This window comes from Myxocyprinus asiaticus, chromosome 43 (assembly GCF_019703515.2).
Source record: "Myxocyprinus asiaticus isolate MX2 ecotype Aquarium Trade chromosome 43, UBuf_Myxa_2, whole genome shotgun sequence".
NCBI classification, from domain to species: Eukaryota; Metazoa; Chordata; class Actinopteri; order Cypriniformes; family Catostomidae; genus Myxocyprinus; species Myxocyprinus asiaticus.
In genome coordinates, this window is record NC_059386.1 from 14,954,327 (window position 1) to 14,970,789 (window position 16,463).

The 16,463-nt window shown below is 37.3% G+C and overlaps 1 protein-coding gene across 4 annotated transcripts in view; it reads left to right on the forward strand.

Moving 5' to 3' along the window:
* The first annotated feature begins 1,538 nt into the window (after positions 1 to 1,538).
* The window catches only part of LOC127433645 (serine/threonine-protein phosphatase 2B catalytic subunit gamma isoform-like), a 49,484-nt gene continuing 34,559 nt past the window's right edge, over positions 1,539 to 16,463 (forward strand). For 2 of the 4 annotated variants that reach the window (XM_051685713.1, XM_051685712.1), the window contains exon 1: positions 1,539 to 2,154. In XM_051685713.1, coding sequence (XP_051541673.1) covers positions 2,100 to 2,154 — 55 coding nt within the window. In that variant the 5' untranslated portion in view covers positions 1,539 to 2,099. Of the gene's footprint in view, positions 2,155 to 2,376; positions 2,405 to 16,463 lie in introns of all 4 variants that reach the window. The other 2 variants (XM_051685714.1, XM_051685711.1) reach the window with 2 other exon arrangements.

Genomic DNA, 16,463 nt, shown 5'->3' on the forward strand with positions numbered 1-16,463 from the left:
TTTTTGAATGTCAATATATTGTTTGGTGCATAAAATACATAGATAAAAATTACATTTTATTCATATTGTATTTGATGTGCTGCATTGAACTGTGATACATTTCAATCCATATTTAGAGACCAAGGAGAGGATGTTGTCATGGCAAAACTCTCAAACATTTGGTATCTCTGAAAAGCCCAGGGAGTCCTCTGATAATACCCCAAGATTATACACTGTGGCATGTATGGGCTAAGAAAAACTTAAATAACAAATGTCCTACACAACAATTAATTGATGGGCCTCAGGAGGATAATAACCTTCAAAGACTAATATATTAAATATGATACATAAAAAAATAGATATTTATAGATTGTCTAATGGTAATAAAAACAGTTTATTGTCAAAAACTTGAATTACCTGACAATTATTTAATATGTCAGGCTTTCCAGGGTTAATATAGATTACTTTTATACTGCCTTTATGTGCTTTTCGGAGCTTCAAAGTTTTGGTCACCATTCACTTGCATTGTATGGACCATCAGAGCAGAGATATTCTTCTAAAAATCTTTGTTTGTGTTCAGCAGAAGAAAGAAAGTCATACACATCTGGGATGGCATGAGGGTGAGTAAATGATGAGAGAATTTTCATTTTTGGGTGAACTATCCCTTTAAACTTTGTTAATTGGAGAGTCATTTTGTCCATAGAATCCATATAGCCATATTTAATGGGAGAGTTAGAACCATATTGTTACATTCAGTCACCACTCTCATGCACTCTGATCTTTAACTTTTTTTTAATGAAGGCCTACTTATGCAAATGAGTGCTTATAAATACATGTAGCTACCTTCTGTTGAGGAAATGACCATCTCCAAATCCTACAGTGTTTTGAGAATACTCTCATCTTCGGGTCACTGCATTGTCATTATTATAGGGTAGTAAAATATAAGGTCTGGACCATTTCAAAATTGTACAGTTTTATGTCTAGAACTGACATGGTGTGACCCTGCTATGCTATCACCGAAAAGCATGATACAATTGAATACATCTGGGCTATATCAGTGATTATAACTGACTTTGAAAATTAAACAAAGTGCAAATAGAACCACTATAAAATATAATTTTGTATTGTGGTGTCGAATTTCTTTTATATTTCAATATTTTTTGAAATACTTTAAGTCGTATATTTTTATTTTCACTATTCAAATTATGTTCGTTATTAAAGTCAGCTTTATAAACTTGATAAGACTATGGAACAGAGAAAAAAAAATTGCTTTTCTCCATTGGACCACGGGGTGACGATACTGTATTACTCTTTACGAGTTACTTCCATTCATCAAGTTTTAACCTCCTCCCTTGTGTTTCCCTGTATGAGTGTATTGGATGTATTACAAAATGTTCATGCTATCAAAATCGGATCATCCTCTAGAATAATTGTACAGTCCTACGTAGTTTTATCATTTCTGTAAATTTTTTGGATCGCGCATAGTTACAAACTTCTTACAAAAACTACACTACCCATACATCTATGCGCGGAGCACGAGCCGCCATGTTGTAGGAAATCCGTTTGCGCTGTGGATTAGAATTTAATCCGCGAGAAAGGAGGAACAGGACGATTTTAAGGGAATCAAAGCAGAAAGAGGAGAAGCGAAAGGGGAAAACACGCGAAAAAGGCTCACAAACTGAGCGTTTAAAATCAAAACTACCCGGAATACACATTTACTGTTTGTGGTCGCGTGGCAAAAACTGGCAGCAGCAACACCACCAACCAACATCTCGCGCAGAAGCCCTTTCACCCTCGCGCGTTTCCTCCCTCGCCTCCCCCTCACAGCAGCTGGGTCGCCTGTGTGAGCAAACCCGAAGGACAGACTCGGCAGAAAATAAAACTCAGCCGCTACAGTGGGCTCCCCCTTCCCCCTTCCCCTCACCACTTGAGTGTACATATCAACAAACCGACCCTGACGAGCGCTGTGACTCGGTTTCCCCGCTTTTATAGCGGAGCTGTCAGGACTTTTCTTCCTCGTCAACTGAAACGTCAGTAGCTTAGCCGAGCTAGCGGGCTAACGAGACTAGCTGGGTTCAGCTACACGGAGGAATTACGATTATTCCACCGATAAACACCGAATGATGTCGGGGAAGGAGCAGAATAAACAATCCACCACCGAACGGCTCGTCAAAGGTACAGTTTATCTCTGAAACTGTCCGTCTTTGCTTCAGTTGGGCTGGTTTTCTGTGAGCTAACCCGCTCTGTTGGCTCAGTGACATTCAGAGCGTGTAATTATTAGGCTGAGTCTAATATAATAAATACAATAATTTGAACATCTGCTGTGCTGACTGACTTTTGGATAACTTTGGAAAGTCTAGTTTTTAACGACATACGCATGTTTGTTTATTTTGACAGGTGGTCGAGTAAGGCTGAATGAGATGAGGTAGCATGAATTAAAAAAAGAGATGAATAAAGTTAAAGTTTTTAAGATTTGATGTGTGAAATATGCAGAGTTACAGCTCTTATTTGTAAACTTGACCATCATCAGTGGCAAATCATGATGCTCGAGGTGGTATGAGTGTGCAAAGTGCATGTGATTAATGAAATTGAAAATGCCAAAGCTGTGTCAGATAAGAAAAAGAAACTACTGTCTGTTTAATACGCGTTTTTTCTTTATGTAAAATGTCTCTCATTGTGGCCTGGGAATTAGAAGGGCTCCTCACTTCTCTATTAGTGTTTTAAGTAGGCTAATCACCCTGAATAATAATCTCTTACATTAAGTTTGTCACATATTCAGAAATAAGGTCCATAGAGGTCTACAAGGGAATAACTGGCTCTGTTATCATTCACATTACTGTAGTGCACATGCTTTGATCCCATTGTTTCCTTGTTTTTAAAAACTGTCACAACACTTCATTGTTGTGAAGAATGCATCTTCCACAGAGACCTTGTTCGGGGTACAACTAAACTAATTTAAGTTATCCGTGTGATCCCTTTCAACCTTATACTTATAATCTTACTTTAGACATAAGAAAGGATTAACCTCTGGTTAGCTCCTTATCAAGGGCTCAAGGGAGTATCTCTTGTCAGTGGGTTGACACACAGTAAATAGCCTACACCAGGGGTTTTCAAAGTCAAAGACAGTCCCTTGTGATGCCCCCCCACCCCCAACACATCTGAACAGATTGTCAGACAATTGTTTGAAATTTAATCATTTTTATCATTTATTGTTTAACAAGAAAAGTGTAGAGGTTATTAATTTAATTATTACATTGAATATACAACTTTTTATATTATATCATTTTTACAGTGGTGGAGAAAAAAATAGAACAAAAACAATGCTAGTTCCTAGCAAAAAAAAAAAAAAAGAACATAATTTGAAATTCCAATTTTCCAATCTCAGTCAAACCAGTCAGAAGATCTGTAACAGAGAGGAGGAGGTATGTGTGTGTGTGTGGGTGTGTGTGTGGGCAGGCAGGCAAAGGACTACTGATTAGAAACCCTTCTTGAATGTCCATGTTTTTCACGTACCTCACGTTAACAGCTGTGCGCAGCTGGCCACATCAGTGGATTCGTCGATCTGGAGTGCAAAAAATGGGCTGTGCCTGATGCTGTCTAACACTTGCTTACCATGTCAGAGATGTGCCGACCCACTGTGTTGTCAGAGAGTGGAATAGAATCAAGCTTAGAAGCCCTTGCCTTTCCTACCATCAAGGAACACATATCTTTGGCTGCCGGCAGAATCAATGTCTCTCCGATGTTATATGCTTTGTCCGCCTTGGCAATACACAGCACAATGTGATATGAAGCTTCAGTGGCCTTTACATTTAATTTGACAAATTCTCAAACAACTTTTTTCTGACCTTGAAAGGCTTGAAATTTTCTTTGGAAAAACTCAGGAGGTTTTCCCGCTACCTCAGTATGCTTGGTGTCAAGGTGTCTGCGAAATTTAGCAGGTGTCATTAGCTAAAATCTCCTGACAAATGACACATGACTCGTGGTGCATCAAGGTCATGGTGCATCAACTGATCCCATCCATGCAAATCCTAAACTTAAATACTGCTCATCGTATCGTCATCTTTTGGGTTTGACCCCTGAAACTGAAGGATTAGAATTTGGTGGTCTCAGAGACTGCTCCATTGTAATTACAGACTAATACATCATGTCTGCTTTATTGGCGGGCTTGACAAATATCAGAGAATCTTCACAAAGATTCTATATAAATATATATTTTGGCCTATTATTTTCAGAACTGTTTAAATAATGTTTTAAATATAATAGTTAAACTCAATATATATATATACACACACACACACACAAAAAAATTAAAACTCCTTGCCTACACTAATTGGATAATTAGGTCCATGGATTCATGGGTTTCGAAGCACCTAGGGAACTTTGACTCTTTTGATGCAACTGGTCTGTCTGCTGGCACATAGCCTGATCTTCCCATTCAGTCCCTTATGTGCTACTGTCAGCTCAGTGCCATTGTGTCTTGGCCGATCAAGCTCAATTAGAAGGTCATCACCGGGCTTTAGTAGTCCATTTCTGAATCCATAATGACTTAAATTTCCCTTTCTGAGTCAGGCCATTCAGTGTACAAGACAGATCTAAATCACTACGGCAAAAAAATCTCCTCATTAAACAGAGCTGAAGACTCTTGCTGTTGAGAATCTGTGATCCTTGTTTTGTAGGAACAGGAGCATTTCACCCCATATGCTGGCAAATTGGTTCCAGGCTTCACTGAATGCCTCCCTTTCGGTTAAAGCACTATAACACCTTGATTTTACTCTACACATATGTAATTGCAGACTGTCTGAAGAATGTTTTGTTAGGGATTTGTTTTGTCATCCGTAGTTGCCGGACGTACATGCTGCTGAAGGTTTGACGTGCAAATATTGGCGAATCAGTATTGTCCATGGAATGAATCAAGTGTTAATTGTGGATTGTTAGTACCTTGAAACCGCTACTGCCTAATCGCCAATCAGTTGCAACAAATTTTCTGCTGCCTCCTTCAATATGATTCTGAGACAGAAATACACTACCGTTCAAAAGTTCACTTATCTTTTTTTTTTTTTTTTTCACATTTAGATTAATAGTAAAGTCATCACAACTATGGAATAATAGAAATGGAAATATGGGAATTATGTTGTGACTAAATAAATCAAAACTATGTTATATTTTAGCATCTTCAAAGTGGCTTTTGCAGAAATGTACTCTCATGCATTTTCTCAACCAACTTCTTGAGGTATCACCCTGGGATGCTTTTTAAACAGTATTGAAGGAGTTCCCATCTATGTTGGGCACTTAATGGTGCTTTTCTTAATTATTCGCCAAGTCATCAATTTCAAAAAAAATTTTTTATTTTTTTTAAATACAATTTTAGTTTTGTAATGAAATAAATTAATATGTTGGCACAATTATATTTTTGTCTACAAAACTAATTCAGTCAAACAATTCAGCATACGCCTTCAGATCAAAAGATTTTTAAGATCATGAGAAACATTTCAGGCAAGTGACCCCAAACTTTTGAACGGTAGTGTAAGTATTTTTTTCTGACCAATTAAAACAACACCTTCCCTTTCAAGGTGAATACAATGTAATTTATGGAGCGCAGCAGTGCCCACACACTTTTTCAGCCATCTTAGTTCAGGAAGTGTTTTCCCCATTCATTTTTTCCATAGGGATTTCATAGAAGTCTTCATAATAGCCAATTCAAAGCCATGAATTAAACCAGTTAGAACAAAGTTGAATCATTTTGATTTAAAGCAAAATTAGACAAAAAGATGAAGGTACAAGACTGTTCTTAACATCTTTAATGAGGGAATGAACTTAAATTCCATGAATAACATAATCGAATTGAAAAGAATGGAAATATATGAAACTATTGATTGTAAATTGTTGTCTGTGTAGGGATGTAACAGTATCACAGTTTCACAGTATACTCTTAAAAGAGACGGTTATCAAAACTTTGACATTTATAAGTCACGATATTGCATTCACAGTATTACTTAGATTTTACTTAGATCTAAGTAAAGGAATAAAAGTTTCCATTGGAAATATCAGTTAAATTAAGAGAGAATCGGCTACATTTGTGCAGCATCATATAAACTTGTTCAAATAAATTTCTAACTTTCACTAAACCGTCACTTCATTTTAAAAGCTACATGCGTGAACTGCACAGCAGAGAGAGAAATGTCAATGCCTGAAACTTTATTTTCCCCCAGCAAGCGGCTGAAGTCCGGTGTGTAGGAATATTTTGGTTATTTAAAAGACCCACAAGGCATCATCAGTGATGGTTAGCCAGTCAGTGAACTTTGTCAAAAAAGTGTTGGCTCATGCAGGGAACACTTCAAACCTGATGATCCACATCCTTGATCATCCCAAGGATTTTGCGGAGATGAATGTAAGTTAAAATACAGTATATAATCTAATAAATTATAAAACCCTTTTCATAACACTCCCAGTTATACAAGATTTCTATGACTACCTGTATTTTCCTGAAAAAAAGTCAAGGTTTTTTTTTTTTTCATCATCTGAAAGGTCCTGTGACTTATAGTCTGAAGCAACTACATAATTTATATGTAATTAATGTCGGCTGTTCAAATGCACGCACACCAAAGCACAAATGCTTACACTCAAACAGCCGAAAACATCAGTCATAGAGGTGGTAGAAGCATTATAAAGTGGCCAATTCAGAATATTTTGCGTTTACATAAGTACTTTGTGCAACCAGTTTAAATATTCTGTCCATCATAACATTTTTCTAACAAACTCTACGTTTCATCACACTCGTAGGAAAAATAATCAGTCAGTGAACCGGATAATTAATGCACGGCATAGAAGGTACAAATATCAGAAATATCCACAGATAGACAGTCTCTAATGTTAATTAAAGAATAGAATACAACAGGCATACTCTTTTAGTCACAGACTAAAAACTGTTTATTTGTATACAGCATAGAGATCTGTATTTCCTGAGGTAATGAAATCTTCATAATGGAGTGCGACTGATTTTGAGCGGATGAAGGGAAGTCGGGACTGTGGTGGCTGCTCCCGCGTCCTAGTGCCTGCCGCATACAATCTCTGTCAGTGCGATTTATACAGAGATGCGACTTATCTGTGTTTTCTTTTCCTCTGAGCAATGCGATTTTGACCAGGCGCGACTTATATTCAGGTGCAACTTTATTTTCGGAAAAACTGCATATAATAAATAAATATAAATGTAATAATATCTAATAATTTTAGCAAGGCACTTTAATACCATGATACCATAATACCGCAGTATTTTTTGTGAAGGATATCATACCGTGAACATTTCATACCGTTACACCCCTTTGTTTATGGAAGGGATAAAGTTAAATCAGCTGGTTGTTATCACAAAATAAACCCCGACAGGGTAATACAAGACCGCTCAATCTTGTATTGCCCTGAAGGGGTTTATTTTGAGATAACAACTGGATAACTGTACATTATCATGCTTATTACATGGCAACTATCCAAATAAATAAATACATAAATAAAATATTGATTTGTGTTGAAATGATGTAATTTGAGAAGAAAGAAATCGCCGAACAGCTGAATTCCACCTCTGGTTTGCGTCAGAGTTCTGTTGGTGATTATTTTGTGAGAATGACCATCTGAATCCTCACTATTTAGCTCAGGGGTCGTCAACCTATGGCACGCGTGCCAGCATTGGCACACGGAGGGGTGATCACTGGCATGCCAGCAACGGCAAGAGAGTAGTCTATTTTATTCATATGAAATTTCACACCTGCATTCCAGTCTACGTATTGATGTAATCCTTCCTCATGATCATGCAGCGTGTTTTCATGAGCTGAATGGGAGTCTAAACAAAAAGCTAAAATGTGATCGAAGCAAAAGTAGGCTTGTTTACTCGTGCAATTAACCAAAAGTGAAGCATTGCTGGCTCATGATGCGCAAATGGTTTGCATGCACTGCACGAGTCTGTTGCGTATACTGCAGTCTCGTGCAGTGCGTGCAAACCATTTGCGCATCATGAGCCAGCAACGCTTCACTTTTGGTTAATTGCACGAGTAAACAAGCCTGCTTTGCTTCGATCAGGCTGCGTGGATGACAGTCTACATTCCGTGTTTCATTTGTTTCTTTTTGCTCTGAGAATAACATTTCACATAATAAGGAAAACACCACTATTAATCCTTGCGATTTCCAACCCAGCATACAGGTACACTGTCCTTAAACCATGGTCACAAACTGTTATGCTGATAACATCATTTGTATTGAAAAATAAACGATTAAAATAGAAAAATGCAAAATAGAAACATTTTCACAAATCGACTCAAACTTCGGAAAATCACATACATGTGCATTTTAATTTTTTTTGCCATCGGCACAGCCACTGACCAGGAAAATAAATAATGGCACTCCAAAAAGGTTGCCGACTCCTGATTTAGCTTATTACAAGATGACTTGCCAAATAAATAAAACATAGACATGAAGCATTGATTTGTGTTGAAATTATGTAATTATGTGAGAAGAAATAAATTGCTGAACAGCTGAATTCTGGAGGTTTTTATTTATTTTGTAAAAATGACCATCTGACTGCTCATTATCCAGCTTATTACAAGACTTGCCAAAAAAATAAGTAAATAAATAAATGTACATGAAACATTCATTTGAGTTTAAATAATTATATTATCTTAGGCTACTTGTAGAAATTGCGCTGTAATCCGAGAAGTAGGTAAAATGGCTCTCAATATCCGGATGACCGGTCTGATATGTCTTAATCCCCGGATGTGTGGTTGTTACTCAGACATATCAGACCGCTAGATGGTGCCATTGACCGATCAGAATAGAGTATTTCAGAGAACAGTGGAATAAAAGTATAGAAACAATATATTGTAATTTTATTGCAAAATATACAGATATTTACAAATAAGTAGTTCGAGAGTTTAGGGGGACCAACTTGATTGCGTCATTCATATTGGTCATGGAAGCTCTTTTGGCGTGCTTTTTTGCAGTGACTTTCAGATTGGTTGATCTTTTTCTGCAGGATTCACATTTGGTGCTGTTCTTCACCAGGAAATCTGCTATTAAACACAATTTTTTTTTTTTTTTAAATGAAGTTAAAATCACACGGATTGATGGTTTCAGGAGTAGCATATACCATTGATTAACAACCTTGGAGCGCACTATAGGTCTGTCTTTAAAGGTTTATCGTTAAAATCCAATTCGTCTATAGAGAAAATGAATGAGGTTTTTTACTTTAGGGACCAGACTGTTGCACTCTATTGAGTCAATCATCAATTCAATAGAATTTGATTAGCTTGTTTAAATGTAGATTAGCTTGTTAAATGGCATGCTCTTCTTTCGTTTTATCATTTTTATCCAGTAAAACATTTTTTGGAAGTTAAATGACTATTGCTTGTGTTTTGAAGGAACATAAGCTCTGTGAGAATGAACTCTAGCATGATTAAAATGGTGATTATGAGTTGAAGTTCTCGCCAAGGGCGCATCTTGATGAGTCCTCCCACAGCTACAGCACGGAGCGTGAGGATTCAAGGATCGCCATGCCATTTTTCTACTCTGCACTCATCAGCAGAGCCATACTCGGAACAATGAGGAGGCGGCGGAGGAAAGATGGGGTTAAGTGCCTTTAAAATATTTGATTAGGCTAGATGCTTCCACACAACTCTTTTTGTTACATTCTCCTGCTGAGAACAACAAGCAGTTTAGTTTTTTGCTGTGTATTAAAACATTAACTAACAGAGTTGCCAAGTAGAATTTTTTTTTTTTTGCCGGGGAACTCTAAGGAATATTCTGGGCACAATACAAGTTAAGCTCAGTCCAAAATTAATTTCGACTTGTCCCTCCTTTTCTTTAAAAAAAGTACGAATATGGGTTACAGTGACATACCTTACAATTATTATTATATTATATATTATTACATCAACATTTAAATGAACAACCTTATATTTCCTTTTATTTCGTAACAAACACATTTTGAATGGATCGCTTGCACGCCAAATGAACCTACAAGGTGTTAACTTCATCAGTATAAGGAACAAATTATGCTGCTGGGCAATCCTAATCGTTTTTGTTTAGACAAATTGACATATATTTTCTTGGGCAGGGGTCAGTATGGTACGCGGATGGTTGACCGTAAGCACGTTGACTGAAAACCGCTCTGAAAGCACTGATGTCCCGCTGCGCATTGCACTCCCATCTCCCGTGCAACTAGGGCTGTAAACATATGCTCTTAGATGTCGAGGCTTGCAGTTTTTTTTTAAATAGTACTGCATTGTACTTGTGCTACTACTAAACTCCTCTTTACATCAGAACATGTCGTCTTCACGGACGAAATGGTCCCACAGCGCGCCGCACGGTTGATATTTCCTTGTCTATCAGACTGAGAGGAAGATAGTGGTTTACTTGTTAACAGCGCAATCATGTGTACGGAACATACCCTACGTAATAAACCCATCAAATTACCTCTGTTTTTTATTTATTTAATCTCTCGGGTTCATTTTTAACTGATAGTATTAGTCAAACAAATTGTTAATGCCTGTTAATCGGTTAACTGATTACATCCCTAGTTAATTTATTAGCTTTAATTTACCTTGGAGGAAATATAGGTGTCCTAGCTGATGTTATTCATACTCATTTAGGAATGAGGACTGACACAGTTTAATCCATAATATGCTCTTGACATTTATTTAAAGTTTTTTTTTAAAGAAAGAAAAACACTGCGTGTATCCTCTCTGGGTACCTTGTGTCACTATTACAAGTGACCCAGCAACATCGTGTTTGAAATTTTTTGCAACATTTTTAACAGGAAACTACTGTATTTAAGAATCACAGTAGATTGCTGTAGGAATTTGGCTATGCAATTACAGAACATTTTCAACACTGTAAAAAATTAATCATTTTTGGTTATAATATCCCTTTAAGCATAGCTCTTAGCTCAACATCAACACTCTGCCTGCCCTGAAATCATATCAATATCTGCACGTCACCTGGAAAAGAATGAGTTAGAGGTCTGATGCTATACTGTTGTGGACCCTTTCAGGCTGTTGGTGAATTTGATGTTTTGACCTTTTGGCTTATTTACAGATCGAAACCAGAGCTTTCAGGGTCAGCGTCACCCTGCTTGTGTAATAATTCTTTCCTCATGCATGATTAACAGACCAGTCAGGCCCCATCTCTCACCATTTCACCGTGCTGTCTCTCTCCAAGTCTGCTTGTAACACTCAAGATAGCGCTCGTCTTAGCTAAGAACCTCTTAAGTCTATTCGATGCGTTGCCTGATCAAACTGACTTTTTGAAAAATATTCACTAAAATCAGTCTAAGACCCAGTTATTGTGATTAAACTACAGATCACAGGAAGTTACACATTTTCTAGCTTCCTTATTAATCTGCATGTGGTGCGGTCCAATGAAAAACAAAAAGACCTGCAGAGATGGGTTAAGCACACGAAATGAGCCAATCTTGAGAGGAAGAAGGCTGAGCTTTGGTGAGCTACACAATTTCACTCTTTAAAACTGACCTCCTTTTAACCGGGTCTTTATCATTGACTTTGATTTTGATATCATCAAGGGTTGCTACACCACCCGTGTAGTACAGTCACTAGCAGCTAAGCCACTTACTCTTGGCTACATGTGTATTTTTGATACTTTGATCGTAAAATCCCCCTCCCATCCTGAAAGCTTCATTTACACATGCAAATCCGCCACACTGAGAGGTCACACATATTCGCTGCCATCACCACAGAAAGATGTATTCAATCCTCAAGCAAAATAAAAGCTCTGTTACTGTCTTATTTAAAACAGGCAAATGAGCAAGTCTCCTGCCTTTATTCTGTCATGCATGAAAGATGCACCCTCTTTCTCTTCCTCATACTGGCATGTAACAAGACCAACGCCCTCTCATATGCTTTGCTTGGACTTTGGTGGTCTGAAGTAGGGCTTCACAATTATGACAAAACTCATAATTGTCGATGATCGTCCTTGATAGTGTAATTGCGATTAATAGAAGTTACAATAGGTACTTATTTGTTCAAATTCATGCCATATTCTTTATGTAGACTACACATGCTGAGAACTGTTAAGCTGAAATATTGTGTTGTTGTTTTATATGTCAGTAAATCAACTTCACATTGACCCACTTATTAACATGACAAAACTAAACTGTTATTCAATTTTTAAATAAATTGGACACAGAAATTGAGCAATGTGACAATATTAGAACTCTCCCATTATAATCACTGAAGTTTTTTTTGAAAGCATCTTATCGAGTGTTGAGTGTGTTTCTTCAGAATATATTTTATTGTGCAACAGCAAACAGAGGTGAAACAAAGCAAGCATCTGGGATCAGACTGTTTAAAACTTGCGTATTACGATCGATTGTCATTACTAATTGAACTCTGACTCTGAGATAGCATCTCTGAATCACCTTTGACAATTCATTGCTCAATGAACATGTCTGGGATTGATTAGAATACTCAACCACTGCAAAAACGTGTTGTAAATAGAAACCTTTGATGCAACAGGAGAAGACTTGTATGGAATACTGTAATCATCAGTTTTCACGATTAGTTAACGTAATCGTGGCAGCCGTAATAGAATCTCGATTTTATTTTGTAAACCTAAACTGATCCTTTGAGTTGTATCCTAATTCAGTCCTTGGAATGCTCAAAGTCATCTGAGCTTGAAGCTTTATTGTGGCAGATCATGCCTGTGGTCCTATTGTTGAAAGCCATGGCTGTCGGCCAGACCCACATTCTTCTGTAGAGCGAGCAGTGCCAACCGGGCCCGTGACCCTGGCAGATAGGATCCCATATCGCTGGGCTTCTGCCCCACCCCAACTGTAAGGACGTAACTTCCCAACTCTTCTGAAAGCGGTTTGAATGTTGTAGAATTCCTGCAACTGAAAATAGCTCGAGGCTTGAGGGGGATGCAGAGTGATTCCAGCAGGCATTTGTTTGCATGCCGCCCTCCTCAGCTCTCGCCCAAGGGATCTTTGGTGTGCGGCATTATACAAATGGTGTCTGAATGTGGAATCCCAGCTCCCAGGTTGTTTATTTAAGATGTGTTTTACTAGGGATGGTGCAATTATACGGTTTCCCTATTAACTACAATTAAAAATGTCAGTTCATTTAACCATAAGAATTTAGAATCGGTGATTAAAAACGGTGAAATATTTACACGTTACAAAAATATTATTATTAAATTATTCATGTAATTATCTAATCAGCCAATCGTGTGGCAGCAGTGCAGTGTATAAAATCAGGCAGATATGGGTCAGGAGCTTCAGTTAATGTTCACATCAACCATCAGAATGGGGAAAAAATGGGATCTCAGTGATTTCGACCGTGGCATGATTGTTGGTGCCAGACGTGCTGGTTTAAGTATTTTTGTAACTGCTGATCTCAAGGCATTTTTACACACAACAATCTCTAGTTTACTCAAAATGGTGCCAAAAACGAAAAAACATCCAGTGAGCGACAGTTCTGCAGACAGAAATGCCTTGTTGTTGAGAGAGGTCTACGGAGAATGGCCAGACTGGTTCGAGCTGACAGAAAGGCTACGGTAACTCAGATAACCACTCTGTACAATTTTAGTGAGCAGAAAAGCATCTCAGAATGCACAACACATTGAACCTTGAGGTGGATGGGCTACAACAGCAGAAGACCTCGTCAGGCACTTTATTAGGACCATAGTGTTCCTAATAAAGTGCTCAGTGAGTGTATGATATACAGTGTTTCTCTTAGGACTTTTATCAGCAGCGGTGTCAAAACTCCATTTAATCTGGGCCACATCAGGGTTTATTTGTGCCCTCAAGGGGCCGGTTGAAAATGTGGCACCAGCACCTGCTTTGGTAGCACCCATGCAATTACCAATAATATTGCATATTTTGTGCATTGAAATGCACATTTGACAGTACAGCATTGATTTTGAGGTTGGGATGCAGATGTAAATTATGATATTAACAACAGTAACATCTGTGGGAAAAAATTAACACCTAATATTTATTGGGCTAAATTGAAATATTCTGACAGTGTGAATAAGTTGGGTCTTTACAGCTTCCTTTCATCAGGCTCCTACTGATTAAACTACAGTCATCTCTTAAAATTTCTGAAGGCAGACAAAACAACTTACATTTTCCTACAATCAGAGAGCATTATGAGAGAACAGATTTTACACAGTTGGAAAACTGATAGCTTGGTCCTTAATAATTATGAAAAGATACCATAGTTCTCACTATCATGGGTAGTAACTATGGTTTGTATATAAAGAACTATGGTAACAGCAGTTTAAATACAAGTTTCTGCAACAAATACTACAGTTAATACAGTACAAATAGTGTTACTACTGTAAATCCATGGTAAATTTTTGTAAGCATTGTGATTTGAGAATTGAAAAGCCTTCTAATTTATTTGTTCTACTGTTTTCTTGTCAGTGATGTTTAGAATGTGGGGGCTGTTTGTTTTAAACTAGTTACATCACCGAGACATTTTGAGTTTTGCAACAGACAATTTGTGTATTTGTGTGTGTGTGTATATGTGGTGGGGTTTCTTTTGCAGTGTAGAAAGCGCACAGCTGACTGGGGCTTGCAAGCATTACGTTGCGTCAAGAATATTAAGTGAACAATGTGAAATAGCAGCAGCGGTGCGTCACTGTAGAATGCATATAGGGGAAACACCGATATAGCCTATAAATATTAAGGATGCACCGATACAACTTTTTCTCTCCTTATCAGATTCCCATATCTGAACTCTTGTGTCGGCCGATACTGATCCCGATCCGATTCCAGTGTTTTTTTTTTTTTTATTCTAATCAGTTTAGAATATCTATACCTCACTGTGTGTAACTAATTACACATTTTCAATATAAATGTGTAGCCTATTAAGAAAAACGTTATTGATAACTAGTCTACTGGATAATGCAGCAGCAAAATTAACAGTAATTCCAGTGAAAGTCTTTAAGTAGAATTGAAGCAAATTATTTTTCCTAACTTGTATCTGGACTTCAAGGATTCTGATTTTATTTATTTATTTATGTTTCACTTTAGTTGTAATAGGATATAAGTTCACTTTTCATTTACACAATTATGTTTTGGAACCCTGTCAACTTAAATATTTTTGTAATTTGTAAACGATTAATAATAATAATACTACATATTTGTAGCCTTTTGCTATTCACAAAGCTATCGTTTGTCTTCAAGAGTCTATGAATAAAATGCACAAGTCACATGGACTACTTTAATGGTGCTTTTATTGTTCTTTTTGTCATTTTTGGGGCTTGACAGGAACGACCATGACTAGTGATTGACCGGTATATTGCAGAGGTGATATTAAGAATTTTTTCATTATCTGCATGATACATTTTCCCTTTTGACCGATTAGTTTTTTTAAGTTGCGAGGATGCCGAGTATTGCCCCGTTGCATTGAAGAAGCCACTTGAGACTTGTAAACAACCAATCACAGTTTGGTTTGTTGTTATGTGCCATTGTGTTTCTACAATAGCCTAGTTTTCATCCACTTTTCGCGCTATTTTGTTATCGACAAAGTGAAAATGCGTAACATTGTTTTTGCGAAATTTGCCGTCTTCTGCCTGTTTCCATTCTAATGGCCTTTTATCGATAAAAATGGTGTGCGTGATGTCATGCCTAAAAAAACACTTTGTCGCATAAGTTTTGGTTTAGAGCAAAAGAAATCTGCCCTGAAGCCGATTCCATTCAGAAATGTGTGTTTATCGCTAATTCGCCTCCCAGATGTCCCTAATTTTTTTCCTCTCAAGTTTTGGTAAAGTGGGGAGAGTATTGAGACAGTTCATTGAAATTAACCAGCTTAGTGTCATTTTAATTTCACATTTAAATGCAATCAGAAGAGGAGGAATTACAATCAAAAGGGAGCTGTTGCCCTTCTGATAGGACTGTAATATTGGTTCTGATGTTGCGCCTATCACAGGTTGCCATTGGTTCCAACCTGAAAGCGAATTGTCATGGCCCTGTTCAAGCTGGCAACCTGTACTAAGTAGTGGGGGAAACTTTCGGTCTTAATATAAGGATCATCAATCCATGTGTATATGCAGTGTGCACAGCTATTAAAGAAAAACTGATGCTGTGTAATTTCAGGGTTTACATATATGATATTCCCGATTTTCAATAGGTTTGAACAATCATCTAATCTAAAGCATTGCCATCTCAACTGCATTATGTCCCGCATATTTGTCAGCAACTTTTAACGACCAACTGAACTTGATTGTCATCTAAAATTAATTTTAGTGTCATAATGTAATTTTCATTTTCTGAAAAATCTCAGCAAATGCGATCCAAGGTAAAGAGTTAGATTTAAAATATCTAAATGTTTTAAAAGGTTCAAAAGCTTGTTTTCTGAAAGTGAACTCAGCATTAGACAAATAGTTCTGATAGTTTATAGTCTTGAAGTGTAGAAAATGTAATTCAGAGGACTTTTTTCATTTACAGAACAGGGTAAGGCTAATTTAAGTTTGTGAAAAGA